Source organism: Diabrotica virgifera, chromosome 8 (assembly GCF_917563875.1).
Source record: "Diabrotica virgifera virgifera chromosome 8, PGI_DIABVI_V3a".
Taxonomy (NCBI): Eukaryota; Metazoa; Arthropoda; class Insecta; order Coleoptera; family Chrysomelidae; genus Diabrotica; species Diabrotica virgifera.
In genome coordinates, this window is record NC_065450.1 from 77724236 (window position 1) to 77750438 (window position 26203).

A 26203-nucleotide genomic window follows, 5' to 3' on the forward strand; every position below is an offset into this window, starting at 1 on the left:
TGACGTTTTGACGTCACGACTATCACGGTCCAGCCAGATCGATATCTTTAGAATCGATTTTATATATTTCGAGTACCCTCCTCTTTTTTTTTATCGTAATCAGTGGCGGACTCAGGCTAAAGCCTAGGCAACATAATACCATTAAATTCTTTTGATGCTAGAATTTGATGTTTTTAGATGCTAAAATAATATTATGTAAGATAATTTCGTTCCAGAATAAAGTAATTGCCCAGGGTATTTAGGAAAAAATAAATCAACTTTTAAATAAACCTATTAATTTAACATTTGCATTGTGTTCGGGATGATGTTACAAATTTTGTTACTCGGGGGTAGTTGAACATAAATATTATTATTACGCCACCAGAACCGACCCCTGAAACACCTCTGATGCCCATAGAGCTACTGTTAAGGCATGTTAGTTATCTGAAGTTTTGAGGGTTTTCGGCACTAAATTGATGCAAACAGATTAAGGGGCAACTAGGGAGTCTCCGGCCAGAGACATGTTAACAATAGACCAGGCTAGTTATATGCCACTCAAAGCATCGGGTGTAACTAAAGATATTATACACATAGATTTGGCCAGCTCCGAAAAATAGCGTAACGTGGAGCAGTTCGGGTCGGTGGTCTATCTATATCTCTCTACCGGCGATAAGCTGTATCTCTCTAGCATATGATGGCCGTCGCCTCTGTGCCTGTATCGTTCCGTTATTTTACTCCCGCCTCTTGGTAGAGTCCTTTTCGTCAGCATTTTTCAGTGCGTCGCAGTTTTTCGATTTCTTTCTAACGCATTAAATTGTATGTGACAGAAAAAAGGCACGTCTGTGATTACAGACATTTATAACATTTATTCTAGTTGTCGATAGATGGCGCTATAATCGAAAAAAAATATTTACGAATTATATAATATATCTACGAATATAATCTGTACAATTTATAAGACTATACAAATCAAAGAAACCATTTTATAAATGCAATAAACACAATCGATTTGTTTTTATGCCAAATTACAAATAAAATGTGACAACTGTCAGATTTAACTAAAATGTCATGTTAGAATAAATGTCATAAATGCGTATTATCACGGACTTACCTTTTTTTCTATCATTTGTGACGCACTGAAAAATGCTCAAAAAAGGACTTTAGATACGCTCACACTTACATACTTTTTGTACGACAGACAAAGATAGCTAGACCACCGTACTTGATATTGACGTTACACCCCGATGCATTGAGTGGCATATCCCTAGCCAAGTCTATCCTTTTATTGTATGGTTACAGATAAATGAGAAATTTAAAGAGATAGACCAATTGGTGTATTACCACTTTAAATACACCATTTGGTCTATCTCTTTTAAATTTATCATTTATCCAGAACCGGCCAATACAGATAAATGAAAAATTTAAAGAGATAGACCAATTGGTGTATTTAAAGTGGTAATACACCAATTGGTCTATCTCTTTAAATTTCTCAATTATCTATAACCGGGCAATACATGTCTCTGGATGTAACGCCAATATCAGGTTTGTTCCAACACGACTGAGAACCGTCCATGTAACGATCACCGCCCTGCGCAGTCCTATGGAACGTATTATTTCGTTCCCATGGAAAGTTAATTATGGGCACGCCAGGTTTCCCCAACATGACTCTACCTTATTGGCAGAGTCTACGAGAAGTGTACGGTAAATTGAAGCTGTAATTATAAAAAAGAAATATGTATGTCTTTGTACTCACTGTATAACGCTAAAAAAATTACGGGATCTGGATTTCAATTTCAAAAAATTTCATATTTTTTTTCTAATTCTCGTATCAAAGTTACGCGTGAAGTTCTCAGTCATGTTGGAACAAACCTAATGAGTACGATGGTCTAGCTATCTTTCTCTGTCGTGCGAGTGTATCTACCAAGAGGTGGAAGTAATGGAACGACACAAATACAGAGGCAGCGGCCATCATATGCTAGAGAGAGAAATATAAGCGCCGGTAGAGAGAGATATATAGACCACCGACTCAAACTGCTCCGCGTTACGGTATAGGGCTTTTCATCGATTGTCATTTGTTTAGAGCTTCTGTCATATGTTGTATAATCTGTGGTTAATATTAATAAACACGGATTATACGACATATGACATAAGCTCGAAACAATAGTGACTGTGAATGAAAAGCAATATTTTTCGGACCTGGCCTAATCTACTTGTTATTATATCTATGTTTCCGACACCCGGAGTCCCTGGAACTCTGGAGTGCCGAAAACTCTCGAAACTCCAGAAGATGACATGCTAGCAGTGACTTTGGCACAAGTGCTCTGAGGGTCGGTTGTAATCTCACATTGGTGTTCAGCAATCCCAAACACCTCCGAGTAATCTGTTTACATCAATTTAGTGCCGAAAACCATCGAAACTTCAGATAATGCGCCTTAGCAGTAACCCTGGGCACCCGATTTATTTCTATTCGGTGTTTTCGGTTCTAAATGCCCTGGACTATAATAAGAAATTACCGGTGATCTATTAGGCCTGGATTCCGCGTACCAAAGAAAAAGTTTATTAATAGCAAGCTGAAAATTTGTTAATAGCGTAACGGTGTCTAGTCGGACAAACTTTGATGTACGAGAACACTGGAACAGGGAAGTTTTAATTATGGAACAGGTTTCGAACGTCAAACTACGAAAACGTCCCATGTATTTTGTCGGACAGAACTTCCAATTGATTTGTTAACCTTTCATTAAATTGTCATGTAAAAATCAGACTGCTATTTTTTTTCCTCTGATTCTGGCTTTGGTTTAGAACTAGAACCTTTAGCAACGTAATTGTATAACTTATCACTAACTCAGGTGTAATGTGTAGTGTCTGTGTTGAGTAAGTGTCTTGTTACTTTGCAAAGTCGACGTCATTGTCTTTGCAAAGAGACGCTAATTGTATCCGAACGTCTGCGGTCCCTCCGGTGAGTACCGATCCCACAAGGACAGAAACTATTTTCATTTATTAATTTATAATAAATGAAAAAATTCCTGACCCTGGTGGGATTCGAACTCACTACCATTCGGAACTTTCGATCCAAAGGTTAGGCGCTCTTACCACTGAGCCACAGAGGGGGTAGACTGTCATAGGTCATATTTGACATGTTCTTCGTGTCGGACTTATTAAAATGCTTAACATATTTGTCGGACAAACATTTTTTATATATTATATAAAGTTTGCTACTGAATAAACTTAAAAACAACCTGCTAGTTCTCACAATCATAAACTTGTCAGGATGACACGTTGCAAAATTAAAATCACGTTCCGCAATTAAAACGTCCCCTGTTCCCATACATCAAAGTTTGTCCGACTAGACACCGTTAAGCTATTAACAAATTTTCAGCTTGCTATTAATAAACTTTTTTTGGTACGCGGGCTCCAGGCCTATATTAAATTGGCATTTTTTGGTGATTAGTAAAATAGTTATTTCAAAAATTGTAATAAATTCCAATCAGTGGAACGAACGAATGAATTAAAAATTGAAGAGCTAAGTGGAAGAAGGAGGTATGTTACAAAGCCTACCTTTTTGAGTTAAAGTTTTTATTCCTCTACTTTTATCATGAAAATATTGTTTGTGTTATTTGGTTTTATTTATATTGCTACAAGCGTTCTTTTACATATAATGTTGATAATTTGTTTTTATTTTTAGTATTTTTTCTAAAAATAAATAAAAACTGTCTTCTTCCATTAATTTTAGTTTGTATAATATACGGATATAAGGATAGTTATATATAACTATCCTTATCTGAATGGATGAAGGGGGTATGTGGCATGAAATAATACTCTATAATCAGTTTTACAGAAATTTATGTAATTGAACACAAAATAATCTTCTTCTTCATGTGCCGTGCTCGATTATTGAGCGTTGGCTATCAAATTGGCTATAGTAATTTTGTTAACGGCAGCTCGGTAAAGGAATGCAGAGGATCTGTTAAACCATTCTCACAGGTGTCTAAGCCATGACGGTCTTCTTCGACCTAGGCCTTTCTTCTTCCATCTACCTTGCCTTGTATTATTAAATGGAGTATATTATACAGAGTGAGTTTTATGTATGGAAAGCCTCAATTATCTCGGAAACGGCTTGCACGATTTTTTATAGATTTTGGTGACAAAGGTTTTTCTAATGCGGCCGATATAACAGTGACAAATACATTGTTGTCAGAACTTCCGTTTTTCTGTAAATCTAATGAATTTTCTTATTTCAAATGGAGCATCCTGTATATTTTTGCGTTTTGAAGTCCTTAAGAAATGCTGATTATTTTTCGTGTTATATTCCCTATATCTAAATGCCATAATTTCGTAGTTATTTAGCTACATTTATAAAAAAAAAAAGATTTGAAACAAATTAAACAAAAATAAATTTTTTCAACCCGGGTACATTATTTTAGATTCTTTTGATCATTGGAAACAAAAAAGGTCTTGGGTAATTTTTCTCTAAAGTTAATAGTCTTCGCGTTATAAACAATTTAAACCTGAAAAAGACGAACAATGTTTCATACCTCCTTCTTCCATTCAAGAATTGTATGTTACATGTTATATACCTCCTTCATCCACTATAATATCTCTTATTAAGCTTTTTAGAGGTATAGTATAAGGCCCGGTACTTTATGTCTCCGTTAACAGCCGGTTAGTTAACCGGGACCTCTTGCAATGTAATAAATGCAATTACAAGTATTATTATAATTATAAATAAGTATAATAATAATTATAATTGCATTTATTACAACGCAAGAGACCCTAAAGAAGTCCCGATTAAACCGCGGTTAACTAACCGGCTGTTAACGGAGACATAAAGCACCGGGCCTAAGTGTCATATGATAGTGAAGTTACATACCACCTTCATTCACTAAGAAGCTCAAAATTTTAGAAAATGTTACATACCCCCTTCTTCCACGTAGGTCTTCAATTATTAATATTTATTTTTAAATATTCTCCATGTTATCAAGTCGTCGTAAAATAAATATTCTGTATTCATACCACATTACGATAATACATTACATATAAAAACTCTATGTAAATATGTCACGTGCTTGAATAACTTATTTCCTTATTTTTAGGTACCTGCGGTTTTTATGAATTAGTCAACAATGATTATTCATAATCTACTCTTTATAGTCAGGAATCCCAGGCCTATTTTCACCATTTACTCCTAACAAGCTAATTTTTCGTGAGTAGCTTCATTTTGACGAGACAGAACTTTTTTCCTTACAACAATTTCCGTATGTAGTAGATAACAAAGATAACAGGTATAGACCAGTCGGATTAGACGAATAACAAACAGGCCTAACATTTTATTTCTCAGTCAAAATAATGACAGTTAATATTTTCTCCCATAACTCTGAAAATATCGACCGCACGAAAAAAATGGCAATGAAAAACTTATAGAAAATCACATTTTCAATAATTTTAGTTCTTATACTTTTTGTCGAGAAGTTGAAAATGGCGGAGATATTGAGCAAAAACGGTTCCCGTTTAAAATCAAAATGACGGCTAACACAACTGCGGAATTCAGTCGATATTTTAAATTTACACTATTATTGATTCTCCCTAAGGATAAGAAAAATAAAATTTGGGGCAGCTCGGCATGCAAGGTTAGGCCTGTTATTCGTCTAACCCGACTGGACTATACCTGCTATCTTTGTTATCTACCACATACGGAAATTGTTATAAGGAAAAAAGTTCTGTCTCGTCAAAATGAAGCTACTCACGAAAAATTAGCTTGTTAGTTGTATATGGTGAAAATAGGCCTGGGATTCCTGACTATTATTGAATCTGTGATTGAATCTCACGTGGCTTCTTATACAGGGTAATTCGGAAAAAGGTAACACCGTCTCTACGATAGGAAAAAACTGAAAAATACACTTCTCTAAAAAATTAACGCACCACCTTAAAATTGGGTCATTTTTGATGTCTGAAATTTCCTAAACCTGTTGTCCGATTTAAGTGATTTTTTTAACATGTTATAGCCTTATTATTTAACAAAATCGCTGTAATAATATTGTTGCTAGACAGGTAAATTTTCATTGTATATCGGGTGTACCAATCAAACTGTGATTTTTTTCTCGAAGTTCGCGTGACCCTGTGGAATATTCTAGCATTTATAAAATACTCAAATTGAAACCCAACTATAGCCTCATGTTTTCTTCACATTCTGTTTTTTGATTAATTCGGTTATGTAAGATAATAAAAAAGTTAGGTACTTTACCAACTAGCCTTGTTTTTAAAGCAAACTTTAAAGGGTAATCCTGCATGAAAAATAATGACAGTTTGCTTTATAAATGTATGTCCGCAAATGCTTCGTTTCCGAGGTAGAAGGTGTTGAAATTGTTCTTACAAACTGACGATTTATTTATTGCTCTAAGACCGGTTAAGATATGCAAATGAAATTTGGTGGGTTTTAAGAGGTACTTATTTCGCATTTTTTGACATACAATTAATAATTTTATGTTCACCATCACGCTCACAAGGGTCATATTATCTGTATGTGTGCCAATGAATATTAAATTGTTAATTGTGAATAAAAAAATGCGCAATAAGTACCTCTTAAAACCCACCGAATTTCTTTTGCATATCTTAACCGGTTTTAGAGCAATAAATAAATCGTCAGTTTGTAAGAAAAATTTCAACACCCCCTACCACAGAAACGAAGCATTTGCGGACATACATTTATACAACAAAGTCATTATTTTTTCATGCAGAATTACCCCTTAAAGTTTGCCATACTTATTTAAAAACACCATGTATTAACGAAAAACAAGGCTAGTTGTTAAAGTACCTAACTTTTTTATTATCCAACATAAGCGAATGAATCAAAAAACAGAATGTTAAGAAAACATGAGGCTGTAGACGGGTTTTAATTTCAGTATTTTATAAATACTAGAAGATTTCATATGGTGGCGCGAAGTTTGAGAAAAAAATCACAGTTTGATTAGTACACCCGGTATACAATGACAATTTACCTGTCTAGCAACAATATTATTACAGCGATATTGTTAAAGAATAAGGCTATGACATATTAAAAAAATCACTTAAATCGGAAAATATGTTTAGGAAATTCGAGACATCAAAAATGACCCATTTTTAAGGTGGTAGGTTAATTTCTTTTTAAAAGTGTAGATGGAGGCAACTTTACACACTCTTGCCCTGTATATCATTTGTCTTCTGCATCTGCATCGCCAATATGTGAAAATTAGACAAATAAAAAGTACGTATATAGAATAAGAAATCTTTATTTTAAATATTTGGTCATATAAAAATAGAACCTTTAAGTAAAGGAACCCGTCAACAAATAAAGTAAACAAAATAATTTTTAAAATGGGCTCTAGAACCAGTATGAAAATATCGGTTTGTCCTACTAATAATTCTTAATAGCTTATAAATAATAATGTTTTACAAAAAATGAGTATGAATACCAGAAACTAAGATACTATTTTATAAACAGTCAAATCTTACTGAAACAAATTATATATACACGAATTATAATGTGATAATTTTGTTCGATAATATTATTTATAACATATAAACTTGTTTCCATATCTTATTACCTATATACATTTTGGAAATAAATCTGATTAATACAAATAAATAAATATTAAATCTAGCCTATATAGTACCAACTATCCGACTTACTGGCACCAATCTGGTTCCTGAAATCAAATAATATAGGTTTGAATCAATTTGAAACTGGTTCAGGAAATTGGATCAATTGTAAACAGGTAAAAAAGTTCGGAGAAATGAGAAGTCCCAGATCTAAACAATAAATCTGAAACTTCTCGCGTATCCAGTTTTTGGTAACATTCTTAATCTCTGCCTTTTACAATTTATAAGCCAAGGAGATGACAAATAAAGAAGACGAAAGGGACTCTACAATATGCAGTATAACGGTACCAAAGTTATTTGAAATTTCGATCCAGTTTACATTTGTAACACTTTCGTTACACCCTATATGTCATAATCGTTGGGACCGCATTTTGCGTGAGATTGGATCTGTGATTTCTTTTCGTTCTCACAGCGATAAATTCTTATTTCCATTCACATGATGTGTATATTGTCGATCGTACGGTTCTCAGGATTTTTAGCGGTGAATTGGATCATCCGATATTGTTTTGTTTATCTTAGACGTAGAAAAGTGCCTCGAGTATTTACTACAGTGGAACTTGGTTATAGCGTCATTGAAGGGTCCAGTAAAAAAATGACGCTATATCAGAGTGACGTTATAAAAAAGGTAGAAAAAAATGAAATTTTAAAGAGGCAAAATTTTATTACAGCATTATTTGCACTATTTTATTACAGCAGAAAATTTGACTCTTTATGATGGCACTGACAAATAATAAGAAATCATAAACTGCCAAGCTCACATAACTGTACACAAAGGGACAATGGGCCTTTCTCACATTCTTGGAAGGAGCAATGTCGCAAAGATTTGCATTGCAAAGCTTTGCGACGCAAAGTGCAGACGCATTGCACTTTCTTCTTCATAAAATGAAAAAATAACAACCTACTGTAAAATTGTATGACGCTATAGACGAAGGTTACTTTATTTTTACCGCTAAAACCGGGTTTTTGATAATGTTATCGAATAGTTTTTGGCCGGACCTATTAAAAATTGAGGTTACAACCGAGGTGATGTAACTACCGAGGCCGTAATATCCAAGTTCCACTGTATATGTACTGAGAAAATGGTCTGTCTTTATGCAGAATATGACGTGATTGTCTTTGAGTGTCTCAGTGATACTTTATGGGAGCTCGCTGACAAAGAGCTAATTGATTTTGGAGACTGAAATATGCCAGGATGTCGCTGTTATGTTTATTTTATAAAGATTAAATCACTCTGAGTGTGCTTATATAGTCCAACAAGTGTTCTTATAGCTGACTTAAGCATTTTTGATGGGAACAGGCCTGAGTTGTGAATGCAGCTGAGTTGACACTTTCCATGGAAAGAATGGGTGGAGTGAAATATTGAGGTCTCTTTGGGTATTCTTTTCATTGATTGGATAAGCTGTTTTGGTATACGCTAAAGGGACTACCCTGGTGCGGAATTTGCCACTTCTTATTGGTTCAGATTTGATTCATTGAGTGTTTTGAATCTGTAATTGGTCTATGGATTGTCGATGGGATAGATCGTGTGATGATTTTGGAAAGGGCGTTTTGGTAGGAGTTTGAGATCGAGTTAGTCAGTTCCATCTGGGCCGTCTTCAAGTTCAGTTCTGTTGTAGAGGTCATCGAGTTAAGAAGTTCTATGATAGTCATCATGAAGTGAAGTTTAGTTTTGAGTTGCAGTCAGTTTCCAGTGACGTTAAAATGTAGTTACCAGTTTCTTCGGCCGGCTGATAATTCGGGGCGGCGATGTATTGCGGTGTAAGGTGTAATACAGCGGAACTACGGCAATTTTAGCTGCTATTAGGCGATTGTCGATATTATATACCACTTTTGGTATCAATTTTTTTTACATGCAGTCAGATCCAGGAAGTATGCAGAAGAAGTCTTCTTTTTATGTTACTAGTTCAACACCCTAGTTAAAGCATGAAGTTTGCTTTAATTTTAGTAATTTTTTTTATTCCGTTTAGTGAACTAGAAAACAAATCACTTTTAATATTTTTGTTCGAGTAGAACTAATTTGTTTTTGAGAATGCAGAATGCATACAATGCTGAATTTTTCTATAAAGATTTTTCTATGAAGTATGGTTTTATCAATTATGTACTGTTGCTGTATCAATCATTTATAAAGTGACTTTAAAGTGAAGTGAAATCGCGCCTTGGACTTAACAACCCACAGGAAGATTCATGGACAATGATTACAAGGTATTTTTTTATGTAGAACTTTTCTTTCATTTATTTATTTGGTAATCTCGATCTCAATTTGTAACACCGTGAGATCACAGATTCATCATTTCATTTTTGTTTTAATAAATAATGTTTTATTTGCTAATTATCATCTTATTATTACTCTTTTTCCTTCTCTCTTGAATCGTAACAACAGTAAAGAATTTTCTGAGTATAGTATAGAGTAGACAAGGTAAGTCACGCCATATTTGCTGTAAATTTAAAGTAATTTATATATTTTTTATTTGACTATGTTTTTTGTTTTATTTTGATTTAATACTATCTTTCTTTTAATATTTCTATTTTGTATAATTTTTGGTTCCCTTTAGGTAACCAGTGGCGCGGAATATTTTATTTTTTTTTATTTGACATCCCTATTTCGATTTTTTTTAAATTTTTTTATAAGCTAATAAGAGTATACTATAACATCCCTTAAGAATCCACATCCCTTAGATCTCTGAGACTTGAGCGACAGTGGCCATGTCCTTCATTGTGTAAAAATTTCCGTTGATTTCGTGTACTCAAATTATGAGTAAAATGAAAAATTAAAAAACAGCTTGTTTCATTTCGGTTCAGAGGTGATCCACTATCCCCATACGTACGTTTCTGTCTCTCCAAACATCTTACTAGATTGTCATTCTACTTGAAAACGTCATTTTTTTATGGCTTTTGGGAATTGCACCCATTTAGCCAGCAACACTTCTTGAAATCGACGCCTCACCATACACCAAGACCATTACGAATCCATTACAAAAACAATCCAGGGTAGGTAAGGGAAAAAACACTTTTCGCACCCAGATCGCGTCATTGATGGCTTTTGAATGTTTTTGGATAACTGTTATTTGTATAATTGCAAATTATCAATTCAGTTAATAAATGTGATAATTTTTTCACCAAGGGAGCATCCATAAACTACGTTGTTGAAAAGGGGGAGGGGGCACTTTGCTTATTATGACGGTATACGAAGGGGGAGGGGGCCATGTGCACATCCGACGTCATTAATTTTGAAGTTCACGAATATAAAAAATATACCCTATGTTAGAATGAAAAAGAATTTGTATACTACATACTTTTATACTATACCTATCTAGTATAGTATAGACAAGTATACCTATACTTTTCATTTCGTTTTTATTACTCACAGCCTTAATAATATTGCTAGCAGTTTTATTCGCGGTGTGCAAGTACTTGGAAGGGAAACGAGAAACGACCGTGCGCGAGTCGCGGAGAAATATTGCAACTATCTTAAATAATTCATATTGTCAATTGAAATTGTCAAATTGACGTATATTTCATACCTTCTGTCATTGAAGCAGAAAAATTATTTATTGCTCCACAATATTGATATGATATTCAATTATTATATAAAGGTAAATTTAATTAATTGTCTTTTGCTTGCAGTACTGCATTTTAATAACTAATTTTATTTACTACATACAATTGTTTACGTTTGCATAACATAACCTGCATCTTATTTTTTCTTATTATTTTTTTGGACTATGGCCTTGACATTTATCCAGCAACCAGGACTAATATAATTGGCCAATATAATTAAAAGTGCGAATAAAAGTACATAGCGTAGAAATAGAGGTCGCTTTGCCGAACTTGCACGGTCCCAATACAGCGTAACAAACAATAAAACATTGTCCTATGTCTTTAAACAAACGCTTCTTTTCAGAACAACGTCTGGAAGCAATAAATATTAAACTGGTCACTTATTTACTGAATACTCTGTGTGAAAAAATTCTAAAAGAATGAATAGAAATAAAATATGCTATTCTATTTAGTTAGTATGTACATTGTATCCATTTATACTTAATAAAAGAAATGGCATTGAAATCAAAACAAAATAAGTATCAAGATTCATATGATGCAGTTAAGAAAGAATAGGAACTCCGATAAAAGTGTTGTCTTTTGTCCCTATAAAGCTAATTATTAGTTGTACAGTGAATTGAGAGAGTACGCGGATATTAATGAGCTACATAGTAATACTGATTTGGATACATTCGTAAATAAACTTTGACAGCTAACTTTTAAAAATCTAGGAATAACATGTATTTTAAAAAAATCACTAAAAAGGGGGGTCATGAGTTGCAATTGCGACGTGTCGGTATGAGGGGGGGGTCAACTACAAACGACGCTTTACGACGGAAGGGGGGAGGGTATTAAAAACTCCAAAATTTTTGCGATGTAGTTTATGGATGTTCCCTAACTATGTATTCAGTGATTGTAATAATTTATATGTACAACAAAAACTAATACTCAATCGAGAAAAGAGGAAAAGTGTTAAAGTGATTTTTTAATAATATATTGTTCACATAATATATTATCCTGATGTATTCTCTGCTTGGATCTTCCACAAATAATACACAATAAATAAATTTTTATTAAGTTCACGTCTTAAATCAATTATTTATCAAATACACTATATATCAATATTATTTAATCAACAACTCAAAATATTCCCGATTCATGTCAAATATTTAAAATTGTCACCGACTGTCAGTGTCTGACTGACAATATGCTGACAATATTCTATTCGACTGAGTGCGTTGTATGACAAAGATAGATTTGGAAAATATAACCACGGACATTGTGTTCATTTTTTTCGAATCCTGAAAAACCGATAAATATTTTTGAAAAATTTAAACGCAGAATGAAAGACTAAATTATTACCGAGGGCCGAAAGTCCCTTAGAATAAATAAAAAGTTTATTTTGAATGAGATATTTGAAATTAAAAATCACACTAAATTTTCCCTTAGTTTTTCACCCCTGTAACTTATTAAAATAAATATTATAGAAGTTCTCAGGGACTTTCGGCCATCGCTAATAACGTAATCTTTCATTCTGCGTTTAAATTTTTCAAAAATACTTATTAGTTTTCTCAGGATTCGAAAAAATTAATCCCCATTTGAATAGCATTCAAATGGGGAATGCTAGAAACAGGTTTTGAATAGGGGTGGGAAAACCTACTAGTTACAACCTAATACCAGTTTTTTTATTCCGCAATAATGGGTTTTTCCGGTTGTTTTTTTCCCGTTATAACCGGTTTTTCTTTTTAACCCCTTGAATGCTGATGACGTCTAAGAATGTCATACCGTTATTACTGCCGAGTGCGCATGACGTCTCTAGGCATCATATGCAGATCATTCGTTTAGAAGTTATTATTTATTTGACTTTGAAAGTGTTTTTGACTAACTTTGAAACAAGTTGTTTGTACTTCTATTGGGTACGTAGATAAAAGTGTATTTATAACGTCAGTTTAGATTCATATTGTTGACAAGCTGTCTGAAACCGTTTTAACAACACTGATGACTGATTTCTATTTTAGATCCCAATTGCCTAGTTCCAACTTTCAGTTTCCACTTCACCATTCCACTACGCAGTACCCAATACAGGCTGATGCTGTTTATATATCCATTGGTAATCTTGGTATTGGTATATTTCTTTCCATAATTTTGATAACGATAATATTGATATAGATTCGAATAGAACATTGCAAATTAAAGTACAATGTAAATGTAACATTGGAACCTATTGGGTAAAGTTTAAAATATATAAAACCATCATACGACCAATAGCAACATATGGCATGGAAACATGGATCATGACAGAAAAGACATTAAACAATATTCTTAATACCTTGTAAGGAGTTTCATATCCACCTTTACTTTTCATTTGGTTTTGGAGTGCTATCAATTGTTCACCTGGCATTTCTACATCTCTACTACCTACATGACCTGTGTGTTGAAAATTCGTTGGATATCCTATCATTGACCTGAAAGTAATAATTTTGTTAGGTAAATGAGTAACTCAAAAGTAGCGGAACTTATTAAATGTGGAGGTGCTACTCTGATTGATCAAATATATAAAATAATACTGAGAGCCTGGAATGAGGAACCAATCCCGGAAGAGTGGTGTATTGGAATTGTTTGCTCGCTACACAAAAAGGGTGATCAATTGGAATGTAGAAACTATGTATAGTGGAATAACCCTCCTTCATACTGCATACAAAATATTTTTGAGTAATCTTTTCCTCATGGGCATCTTTCAGCGCATCACAGTTTTTCGATTTCTTTCTAACGCATTCAATTGTATGTGACAGAAAAAAAGGCACGTCCGTGATTACAGACATTTATAACATTTATTCTAGTTGATATTCAATTGACAATTGATTTGTTTTTATGCCAAATTGCAAATAAAATGTGACAACTGTCAGATTTAACTAAAATGTCATGTTAGAATAAATGTTATAAATGACCCGTGTTCAGCTGCCCCCCCCCCACTTGCAAAAATTAAAAAACAAATAGCCCTGATTTATGAGCTTTCATATTCCGCAAACTAAAAATTTTGAGCTCGTTCCACTGAGCAGGAATTTAATACTTTAGTGGGGGGGGGCTGAGTCAGCCCCTCCACTACTTAAAAATAGGAATATTGAATCGGTTTTTGCGGCAGAATTACGAGCTATTTATGAGCTCTTGAAATTATATAGTTTCGATTTTTGAGCTCATCCCCTTCACCCCCAAACAACCCTTTAATTGATTTAACTTAAGAGAAAAATGCTGAGAAAACTTAAAATATATCGTATTGCGGATATAATAAACCACCCTATCTTCCCGGCTTAAGAGAAAGTTGTACTTAAATGCATTAAATTAATTATTTGGCGACTACATATCATTTAATAATTTATAAGCTTCCAAATTACGCGCCTTTAGATCAGTAAATTGCAATTTATTTTGTATAGTGCAGTCACTGAAGGTAAAAATCAACGATTACCTTCAATTTCGGTGAACCTTCATCGATTTTCACGAAAATTGGACAGTGGTTAGAGGATACCTCAAGAAATAAAGGTGACATAGTACCACCTTGCGCCTTTACCCTGAGGGTGGATACCGCCCCTTCTCGGGGGTGAAAATTATTTTATAAAAAATAACTGTACAAATCTATAAAAGAACAAATTATAAGCAAAATTTATTATATAAAGTTATTAAAATAAGTCAATACTTTTTAAGTTATTAAAGATCAAAAATTTTAATTATTCGTGAAAAAAATTCATGTTTTGAAGCGGTTTTTCGTAAATCACTGAAAAACTAAGTTTTTACAAAAAAGTTAATTGTAGTTTAATTCGTATAGCTTATATTCTAAGAATAAACTCTTAAATCACGCGCCTTTCGATTATTGAGCTACTACCCCTTCGCAAGAAAACCATCCCATATTCCGGGCTTAAGAGAGAGTTGTACTTAAAATAATTTAAATTAATTATTTGGCGACTATATATCGTTTAATAATTTATGAGCTCGCTAAATATACGCATCTCAATTAAAGAATTGCCATTTTCTTTCTATAGTGTAGTCACTGAAGGTAAAAATCAACTATGACCTTCGATTTCGGTAAATCTCCATTCATTTTCACGAAAATTGGTGAGCGGATTTTGATGCTATCAACTTTTTCTGGAGCTTACTTTTGATAGGTATTTCTAAGTACTTTGACAAGTATTTAGTACCTAAGTGTTATAAAATGCATCTCTTTCCCGTTATTTAAGCTTGAATCCTTAGATTTGAACAGTCGCAGAAAAAAATATACATTTAATTACCAATAACTTACTTTAAATTAACATTAAAGGGTTTTTCAAGTAAGCAATTTATTATATTTTTTATTAGCTTTAATTTTAGTGATGAAAACTTTTTTGCAAAAACTTACAGTTTTTGAGTTATTTATGAAAAATCGCTTTAAAGCATGCATTTTCTTTCACAAAAATTAAAATATTTGAACTTTAATAACTCAAAAAGTATTGATTTATTAATAACATTATATAACAAATTTTGCTTACAGTTTGTCCCTCTCTCGATTTGTGGGGTTATTTTTAATGAAGTAATTTTCACCCCCGAGAAGGGGTGACATATACCCCAGGCTAAAACCGCAAGTTTTTATTGTCAATTCGTGAAAATGAATGGAGATTTACCGAAATCGAAGGTCATAGTTGATTTTTACCTTCAGTGACTGCATTATAGAAAGAAAATGGAAATTCAATAATTGAAATGCGTATATTTTGCGAGCTCATAAATTATTAAACGATATGTAGTCGCCAAATAATTAATTTAAATTATTTTAAGTACAACTCTCTCTTAAGCCGGGAATATGGGTTGGTTTTCTTGCGAAGGGGTTGTAGTTCTATAATCGAAAGGCGCGTGATTTAAGAGTTTATTCTTAGAATATAAGCTATACGAATTAAACTCCTATTAACTTTTTTGTAAAAACTTACAGTTTTTCAGTGATTTACGAAAAACCGCTTCCAAACATGCATTTTTTTCCACGAATAATTAAAATCTTTGATCTTTAATAACTTAAAAAGTATTGACTTATTTTAATAACTTTATATAATAAATTTTGCTTTTAATTTGTTCTTTTATTGATTTGTGCAGTTATTTTTTATAAAATAATTTTCACCCCTGAGAAGGGGCGGTATCCATCCTCAGGGTAAAGGCCTAAGGTGGTACCATGTCACCTTTGTTTCTTGACGTATCCTCTAACCACTGACCAATTTTCGTGAAAATCGATAAAGGTTCACCGAAATTGAAGGTAATCGTTGATTTTTACCTTCAGTGACTGCACTATACAAAATAAATTGCAATTTACTGATCTAAATGCGCGTAATTTGGAAGCTTATAAATTATTAGATGATATGTAGTCGCCAAATAATTAATTTAATGCATTTTAAGTACAACTTTCTCTTAAGCCGGAAAGATAGGGTGGTTTTCTTGCGAAGGGGTTGTAGCTCAATAATCGAAATGGACGTGATTTAATAGTTTATTCTTAGAGTATATAAGCTATAGGAATTATATCCGCAATACGATATATTTTAAGTTTTCTCAGCATTTTTCTCTTAAGTTAAATCAATTAAAGGGTTGTTTGGGGGTGAAGGGGATGAGCTCAAAAATCGAAACTATATAATTTCAAGAGCTCATAAATAGCTCGTAATTCTGCCGCAAAATCCGATTCAATATTCCTATTTTTAAGTAGTGGGGGGGGGGCTGACTCAGCCCCCCACTAAAGTATTAAATTTCTGCTCAGTGGAACGAGCTCAAAATTTTTAGTTTGCGGAATATGAAAGCTCATAAATAGCTCATAAATCAGGGCTATTTGTTTTTTGATTTTTGCAAGTGGGGGGGGGCAGCTCAACACGGGTTTATAAATGTGTATTATCACGGACTTACTTTTTTTTCTATCATTTGTGACGCACTGAAAAATGCCCATAAAAAGGACCATATCTATCTTATACAAGGTGATTGATTAGTAGGGTAAAGCTCAATAGCTCCGCTATAGTAATAGATAGCAATAAACGTTAATAACAAAAATTTTAGCCACCTTTGAGCTTCACATTACAAAATTAGTTCGAATGTTACAGGGTGTTCGATAACAAAGTGGCAGACCTAACTTATGTTTTTTTAAATGGAACACCCTATATTTTATTTTATATTCGAAATCTTGTTAACTTCTCCATCACAAAAATATAAAGGTTTGTAATGTTATACAGGGTATTTACAAAGTTATAACCAATTTTGTATGAAAATTGTAACAAGTTAAACTCCCTGTATAGATAAAAATAAGCACAACAGCAATGGTTTATTAATGCCATATTTTTATGCCATTAATGCCATATTTTTATGCCATTAATGCCATATTTTTATGCCATTAATGCTAAATTTTTAGAATTATTGATATTGCTAATTTTCTTTATATCAAATACAACAAGTACATTATTTTCTCAGTAATCCCTGTATTTTATATCATTATTGAAAAGTAACATTAACATACTTTAATTTTTATATAACATTCCCTATGCCCAAATTTATTAGTTTTCGAGATATTTTCATTTTTCAGAGCAAATTATTTTAGGTGTTTAAATTCTGGTGATTTGGGTGGCCACGCTACTGGTCCATTGAAAAATGAAAATATCTCGAAAACTAATAAATTTAGACATAGGGAATGTTATCTAAAAAATTAAAGTACAGTAATGCTACTTTTCAATAGAGATATAAAATACAGGGTGTTCCATTTAAAATTACTGAGAAAATAATGTACTTGCGTTTTGACTCACCTTGTGGAAATTAGCAATATTGACCATCCTTGAAAATTTTGACAATACGTTAAAAAATATGGCATTAATAAACCATTGTTGTTTTGCTTATTTTTATTTATAGAGGGAGTTGAACTTGTTATGATTTTCATATAAAATTGGTTATAACTTTGTAAATACCCTGTATAACATAACAAACCTTTATATTTTTGTGATGGAGAAGTTAACAGGATTTCGAATTTAAAATAAAATATAGGGTGTTCCATTTAAAAAAACATAAGTTTGGTCTGCCACTGTGTTATCGAACACCCTGTAACATTCTAACTAATTTTGTAATGTGAAGCTCAAAGGTGGCTAAAATTTTTGTTATTAACTTTTATTGCTATCTATTACTATAGCGGAGCTATTGAGCTCTACCCTACTAATCAATCACCCTGTATGGTCAATGCAGGCAAATAGAGCTAATTTTGCCCCCTCCCATATATTTCGGTCTAAAAGTGTCCACCGGAATACAAAGATGAGAATCTATAAAACCTTAATTCGACCAATAGCATGCTATGGCAGTGAAGCCTGGGTCCTGAAAGAAACATCCAAAAACAAACTCGACACATGTGAAAGGAAAGTATGTACTGAGGAGAATACTAGGACCTGTGAGGGAAAGTGGAATCTTCAGAAGTCGACACAACAACGAGCTCTATCAACTTTAACGAAACACTCCTGTCAGACTTTATTAGAATACAAAGATTGCAATGGACCGGACATGTGATAAGAATGGGAGAGGATAAGCTACCAAAGAGCACTTAAAGCTAGAATACAGGAAAAGAGACTGGTTGGAAAGCCAAGAAAGCGCTGGGAAGACACAGTAAACAGTGACGCACAGGCCCTTTTAGGAGTCCGTGTATCAATTCAATTCAATTCAATTCAGTTTATTGATGTCAATATACAAAGTATTTACATAAGTCAAAGTCTGTTAAAATGCATCATTGAAATACATTGGCAAGCTAACACTTAATAAGTAAAATCTATAAAATTTTATCACCTAGTCTAAATATCGAGAGTATCTAAGAAATATCTAAGTATCGAGAAGAGCAGCCACAGACAAACAAGGGTGGGGGCAAAAAATAAAGGAGGCCAAGGCTCAGTTTGGGCTGTAGTGCTGTAGAAGAATAATCTTATATGGTCGTCTAAGTGCATATTCAGAGGAACTTCTTGGCGACTATCAAAGTGGTTTTAGCCTGGTCGATCAACAATAGACCAGAGCTTTGTGCTAAGGCAAATACCGGCAAAAACTAATGAATTCAATATCGACACATACCATATTTTCGTAGATTTTAAATCAGCCCATGATAGTGTCCTAAGAAATAAATTGTATTAAGCCATGGATAAATAATTCCACATCCCAATAAACCGATAAGATTGGTTAACACGTTCTGTGCGGATGGCAAACATGTGAGCCACATGATGCCTGCACCAATGTGCGGACGGCACTCATGTATGCCATTGATTATACACATTTTAAATATGTATTTTTTTTGTCAGTCATGAGTGTATGTCTTAGGATCAGACACCTGCACGTAATGTGTTAAGGCTACAGTGCGTAAACTTGTTTGCAAAGTCAAAATACAGGGCAAGCAATCACAGGCATTGGAAACGAATGTTAGGTTGTGGCAGGGAGATAAGCTGGCATGTCTCCTTTTCAAGATACCTCTGGAAAAGGCGGTCAGAGATGCCCGAATAGGCAACAGAGGAAATATTTTTAATAAATCATCCCAAATTTTGGCATATGCAGATGATGTGGACCTAGTTGCTTGCACAACACGCCAGCTAGAAGAAATGTATACCACCTTTTCAAATGCCTCAAAAAATACAAAAATATGGGCCTGCAAGTAAATGAGGAGAAAACTAAGACGATGGTATCAACACCCAACAATAGAACCAGAAACATTGGTCACCAATTCAAGGTTGATCTCTACTTTTGAGGTGGTGGACAAATTCACAAACTTGGGCTTCATGATCACCAAGGAGAATGTTATGACAAAAGAAATCAAGCAAAGGATAATCCTAGCAAAAAAATGCTATTTTGGACTGAGTAGACATATGAGAAGCAGAAACTTAAGCCAAAAACAAAAAAAAACATGTCAATGGCTTAGTGTGAAAACCTTGTAGCTCATTTTTTTTTCGAAAATGACATTTTGGTGGATTTAGTTTGAAAACCTTGTATCTCACGATTTAAAACTGTTAGAAAAAATCCAAATACACCAGACTATTTTCTACAGCCGAAAAAAAACCACTTATATCAATTGCTCTCTTGATTTAGTGTGAATACCACGTATATTTATAACCAAGAATTTGGTACTTAATTTGGAGTGTTTGTTTAAGAAATTCGACTTGGAGAAATGTTTTTTTGTGAACAACAAAAGGTAGTCTGGCATATAGAAACATTTTATAAACCTTAAATCAAAAGATTTGTACTGTATCAACCTAGTATTTGGAGGTGTGCAATAAGCTATGAAAAATGAAAACCTCATAAATAATCATAAACACAACCTCATTTTAGATGAAAAACACGTATATCAAGATATACGAGGTTATCATAGTTACTTGGGAAAAGGCTCTATATACTGCAAGGATATTTACATGCTTTTCATAGTTAATATTTGTATTTTCAATTTAATAGCAACATTTAACACTTTCAGCTCTGGGCCAAGATCAGATATTTGTCTCAATGTGCTCAAATTAAAATACAGTAGAACCCCGCAAATCCGAACCCCGCTAATCAGAACGTTCAACAAATTCGAACCAATGGAAAGTGAAAAAAGTTAAAAAATACAAGACAAAAACTTAAAAACATGTTTATTATACAGAGTGAACCCAGAAAATGGAACAACGTAGGAATAATAGGACTTTGACATTTAAAATTTCTTAAAAATAAATACGTAGGTACTTTAATATGTACTGCTTATAAAGCTTAAACATAAACTTACTTCAGTTCTTTCATAGTCAACGTGTGTTCAAAAATATTGTCCAAACTCTTGCGAGAAAGTTTGGCGACTCAAAATCAACGACAATGAAAGCTTTGAATTACTAGTTAGGCTAACTTTCGGATAATCCGAACTTCTCTGAATCCGAACAGACTGTCCCCCCAATTAGTTCGGATTTTCGGGGTTCTACTGTATGTAACAGTAGTTTTTGTTTTTAGATTATATTATGCAGAAAATCAGTTTTTTGCCTCTCCTGTAAAATTGTAATTGAATGAGATACGAGGTTTTCACACTAAGCCATAGACCATTCCAGGGTGACGTCATTTGACAGCGACTGGTGGGCAAAATATTGTAAACAAACTAGGTTAAGTGTAGAAAACCATTGTTTAATTTAAGAATATGATTAAAATACCGGCGTTTTGTTCAGTTTGAAAGTGTTCCAGTAAAGGTAAAAAAGATAAAGTAAGTTTTTTTATAATACCAGCCACATTAAAAACCGAAATGTTTTAAATCACTATAATCACAATACACTGTAAACAGAATGACGATATGGGCCAAGAAAACTTATTTTCTGATTATACCGGGTTTTTGCATCCCCTACGAGGGTGTCCTATATCCAATATTTGAAATTTTTGTAGTTAAAACCACAGATTTTTTATAATAAGGCGAGAAAATAGCAAAAATAACACCAAAAACACAATTTTTGCCCCTCAGCAACGGTGTCGAAAGTCACGTGACCTGGAATGGTCAATTGATATACAAAACCCTTATACAACCAGTGTTGACATATGGATAGTAGACATGGACCATCTCCAAGGCAGATGAAAACCTTCTGCTTATTTTGAACTAAGTATCCTGAGAAGAATATTCAATGGCATCTGTGAAAATGGTGTTGGGATGAGGAGGTACAACTACGAGATATACCACAGATATAAACATGTATTTGGTGGTAAAGACAGTGTATCTCTTATAAAAATAGGAAGACTAAGATGGGCAGAATATCTAGCAAGATTACAGCAGAACAACCCTCCTAGAAGAATCCTTACCTATGTCACAACCTGTGGGAAGTAGAAATGGGGGTAGGCCAAAACTCAGATGGGTGGATGGTGTACATGAGGATGGTAGAAAAATAGGCACAGCAAACTGGCAACAGTTGGCAGTGGATAGAACCTACCAGTACTGGCGCTAGGTACAAGATGCCTGCTTGCAAAACTAGTATAGGCGCCCCTCAGTTTCTTTAAATTAGTATTTTGTATATAACCAGCAGAAAAAAAGCTTATTTTGGCGGCCCCCAAACAGGGGCGCCCGCCTGCAGTGCATCCCTTGCAGGCATGTTATCGCCGTCCTGGAACCGATGACTGGTGTAATAGATTTAGGAAGGTCGACGCTCTTTTATAGGGCTGTAGCACCATTGATGATGAATAATCTGACTTTAGTACAACTTACCTATCAATGTGATGTTTTCTCTTAGGAGGCTGGGGAATACAACAACTAAATAATGTTACCCTCAACTCATTTATTGCAGCCATATTAAAATATCTAAAACAAAAATATAGGCATTAATATCTAATTTAATCATTTAAAACAACTTAAACCAAGATTAAAATCAAAGAATTTACCTAGGTGTAATCTTGATCAAGAAATATGTCTTTAGGAGTCCCTTAGTTTTATTGACAAACGGGTAAAACTAAGATTATCTTGTGGTTATTCTTAATTGAAACTGATAAGATAAAATACAATTATAAAATCATTTCATGATTATTGATATGTCAGGGATACAAAATGTACAGAAAGAAAATAAATTTGCACCAAATATATTGTATAAAACAATAATTACAAGTACTTACATGTAAATTAATTTTCGTTTACTTTATCTTAGGAACTCATAATGATTGAGCGTATAAAAGTATAAAAATAACAACAAAGAATTAAAATAAACGTAAAAATACTTTTTGTTCTAAAGAGCTTTAAGGTTAACCAAAAAGGTAGGTAGTGGGGGGGTTCGGGAGGGGCAATTAACATTCGATTTCGATTGGTATCGATTAAACGATACAATACAATCAAAATATTTATCGATAAGAAAAATCGCCGGTTTTGAACGACTTGATTCTAAATCCTGACCCACTACTTTCATCATCATTCTCTTTGCCTTATCCCTATGCGGGGTCGGCTTCCCTAATTGCATTTCTCCACACATTTCTATCTTGGGTCCAGTGGCTTGGGTCATATCAATGTTAATCCCCTTTACCAACATGTCCTGCCTTATCGTCTCCCCCCAGGTCTTCTTTGGTCTTCCTCTCCTACTCCTTCCAGGAATCTGCACTTCAGCTATTCTTCGTATTGGGTGATTAACGTCTCGACGTTGAACATGACCAAACCATCTTAACCTATGCTCTCTCATTTTGGCATCAATTGGTGCCACACCTAGACTTCCCCTAATATACTCATTTCTAATTTTATCCTTCTTTGTCACTCCACTCATCCAGCTAAGCATTCTCATTTCCGCCACATGCATTCGTTGTTCCTCTTTCTTTTTCACTGCCCAACATTCAGTTCCGTGCATCATAGCCGGTCTTATGGCTGTTTTATAGAATTTTCCCTTCAACTTCATTGGAATTTTTCTGTCACACAACACACCACTCGCTTCTTTCCACTTCATCCATCCAGCCCTAATTCTACTGCATGCATCTCCATCTATTTCTCCATTACTCTGTAATACCGATCCTAGGTACTTAAAACTATTGCTTTTCACAATCATTTCACCATCCAAAGATACCATTTTATTTGTAGTAACTCCATCTTTAAATGAACATTCCAAATACTCTGTTTTTGTCCTACTAAGTTTTAAACCTTTTTCCTCCAAAGCTTGTCTCCACTGTTCCAGTTTTTGTTCTAAGTCTCTTTCACTATTTCCTATTAACACTACATCATCAGCATACATTAGGCACCATGGAATTCTACCCTGTAGTTTCGATGTTATCTGGTCCAAAACTAATGAGAATAAATAAGGACTAAGCACCGAGCCTTGGTGCAAACTACTTTCACCTGAAATTTACCAGTCTCTCCCACACCTGTCCTAAAGCGTCGTTTAAACACAACGATAAGTCACAGCAACTAGTTGTGATGACAAGTTGAAACGCTGTTTAGACGCTGCGATTCATTGCGTTACCACCTTCAACCCAACTCCAACTTTGATAAGTTGTGCGATGCACCGTTTACACACAATGATAAGTTGCAACAACTCGATTGACCTTGATAAGTTGTTTGATTTATCGCTGTGTTTAAACGACCCTTAACACTAGTCGTTACTCTCTCATACATATTTCTCACAATCTTAATACGGGGCATTCACGCTCTGATTTGTAGTACCACTAGTGGTACGACAAGAGGAAGAGAGAGAGAGTGATACTACTTTGTGGTCCCTCTCCTCTAGTCGTACTACAACACCATTCACCACCCAACATTTTATCTTTCTAGCCGCCAAAAAAGGTCTTACCTTTCAGCCATCTGTTTTCACGGTAGTGTACACTAAAAAATGTATCGAGTAAAGTCTGTGCAAAATATAATTCGGAGGATTTGTGTTTTTAAACATTGGGTACATGAGTTGAGGTTTCATAATTAAGCATGCCATAAGTTTCGTTTCTCTATCATTTGTCTAGGGCTATAATATATAATATCGTATGGCATTTTTGTCGGGGAGATCCTTTCGGATAGTTCCAGCGCCAATTACATCTTTAACCCTGTTTCAAGTAACTGTGTCGATGTACACTAGCCCAGGGGGACCGACGGCTTAACGTACTCTCCGAGGCACGGTGAGACGGCTCGTGTCATTATTGGAAATGAAAATGGTTTGTCTTTGGCAGGGATCGAACCCACGTCTACTGGCGTATGAGGCCAGCGTTTATGCCGTTACCCACGGCCGCTCAAAGGGCTGTCTAGGGCTGATATGAACTAATTAATTTTTACGACTCTTGTAATTTTTACGACTTTTTAAGACGTAGGGTAGTTATATTCTATTTTAGTAAACTAAACTGGAGCTGGGATTTGCATTTAAAATTGAATAGTAAATTTGCATAAAATGCCAAAAGAAAATAGTTTTAGATTAATAAGAAACTGGTCTTTATTTACAGAAAGGAAAATGATTGGTCCCAACAAAAAGTAGATAATAAATAATCGTGTATTTTAATAAGGGTAATTTTTGTGACAGTTTATTTTCTATTAAATATTTGCAAAATATGAATGTTTGCGTAAAGAAACTTGTAGACATCCCATACGTAATATACTGCGAGGCATAAGTTAGGGATATAGAAAATTTATGCTCATTTTTATAGTTGATTTTTTCGTGAACGGATTAACGGATCCCGCTAATTTTTTTTACTATTTTAGATATTTCTTTAGTATTGTTTCGCTATAACTTTTAAACTTTTCCCATGCGTCACGATTCATTTTAAAACAAATTAAGTCAAAACGTAAAGTGAAACGTACGCCGATGTGTGTAGTATAATATACATAGTATAAGTATACAGTATACAAAATGTATATACACATCGACGTTATGTTTTGACTTAATTTGTTTGAAAAAGAATCGTGACGCATGGGAAAAGTTATAGCGGACGAACAATATTATCACAGTTGTGCAAAGATTTACTCAAACTTCTTTTTTGTACTTATACTGGGTGGAGGAAAAGAAATGTTTTTCTTATGTTAAGTTTGAAACACCCTGTAGAGAGGACGAGGTACAATAATGCATCGGAATCGTATTATAGTCTTATGTTTGGTGAATTTTTTTTTGAATGTGCCTGATATCTTTAGAAACAAAGAAAATAGACGGATTTGTATTTTAACTTGTGTTTTAACCGAAACTAAAGTTTGAGACACCCTTTAGGGAGGAAGAGGTAAAATGGTGGTTATGCATCGATACTATGTTGTAGTCTCATCTTTTGTGAATCATTTATTTTTTAAATTTTTCTGATATCTTTAATAACAAAGAAACTAGACCGTTTTACTATTTAATATGTGTTTTAACTGACGACTGCGATACGTGAGGAGGTCACGTCTTATCATACCACTAAGATGACATTATTTTCTATATATAGTGCGAAAGAAAAAGAGTGTTCAAAGAAAAAGAATATGTGTAATGTAACTCTCGATATTTAAAGAGCCTCCAGGTAGACACCGAATCCGTATTACTTTCAGGGAAATTCCACCCCAAAACTTCATAGAACCTCTATTAAACAATCTCGTCTCTCTTAAGTTGTGCTGTGCATACCACTTACCTGATCGACAATCGTTTACGTTATGTGCCTTTCT

At 34.0% G+C, this 26203-nt stretch overlaps 1 protein-coding gene across 2 annotated transcripts; it reads right to left on the reverse strand.

Annotated features, from left to right (window-relative positions):
• Positions 1–7225: 7225 nt before the first annotated feature.
• On the reverse strand, positions 7226–22891 carry LOC126889338 (CDC42 small effector protein homolog). 2 transcript variants are annotated; one of them, XM_050657570.1, is made up of 4 exons: positions 22741–22891; positions 22340–22432; positions 13478–13613; positions 7226–7658 (listed from the first exon to the last, which is right to left on the reverse strand). In XM_050657570.1, the coding sequence occupies exons 2-4, from the start codon at positions 22420–22422 to the stop codon at positions 7638–7640; spliced, it is 240 nt and encodes a 79-aa protein (XP_050513527.1). In that variant the 5' UTR covers positions 22423–22432; positions 22741–22891; the 3' UTR covers positions 7226–7637. The 2 variants fall into 2 exon arrangements, with proteins under 2 accessions (XP_050513527.1, XP_050513528.1); XM_050657571.1 differs by lacking the exon at positions 22741–22891 and adding an exon at positions 22513–22666.
• Between the last annotated feature and the right edge of the window lie 3312 nt (positions 22892–26203).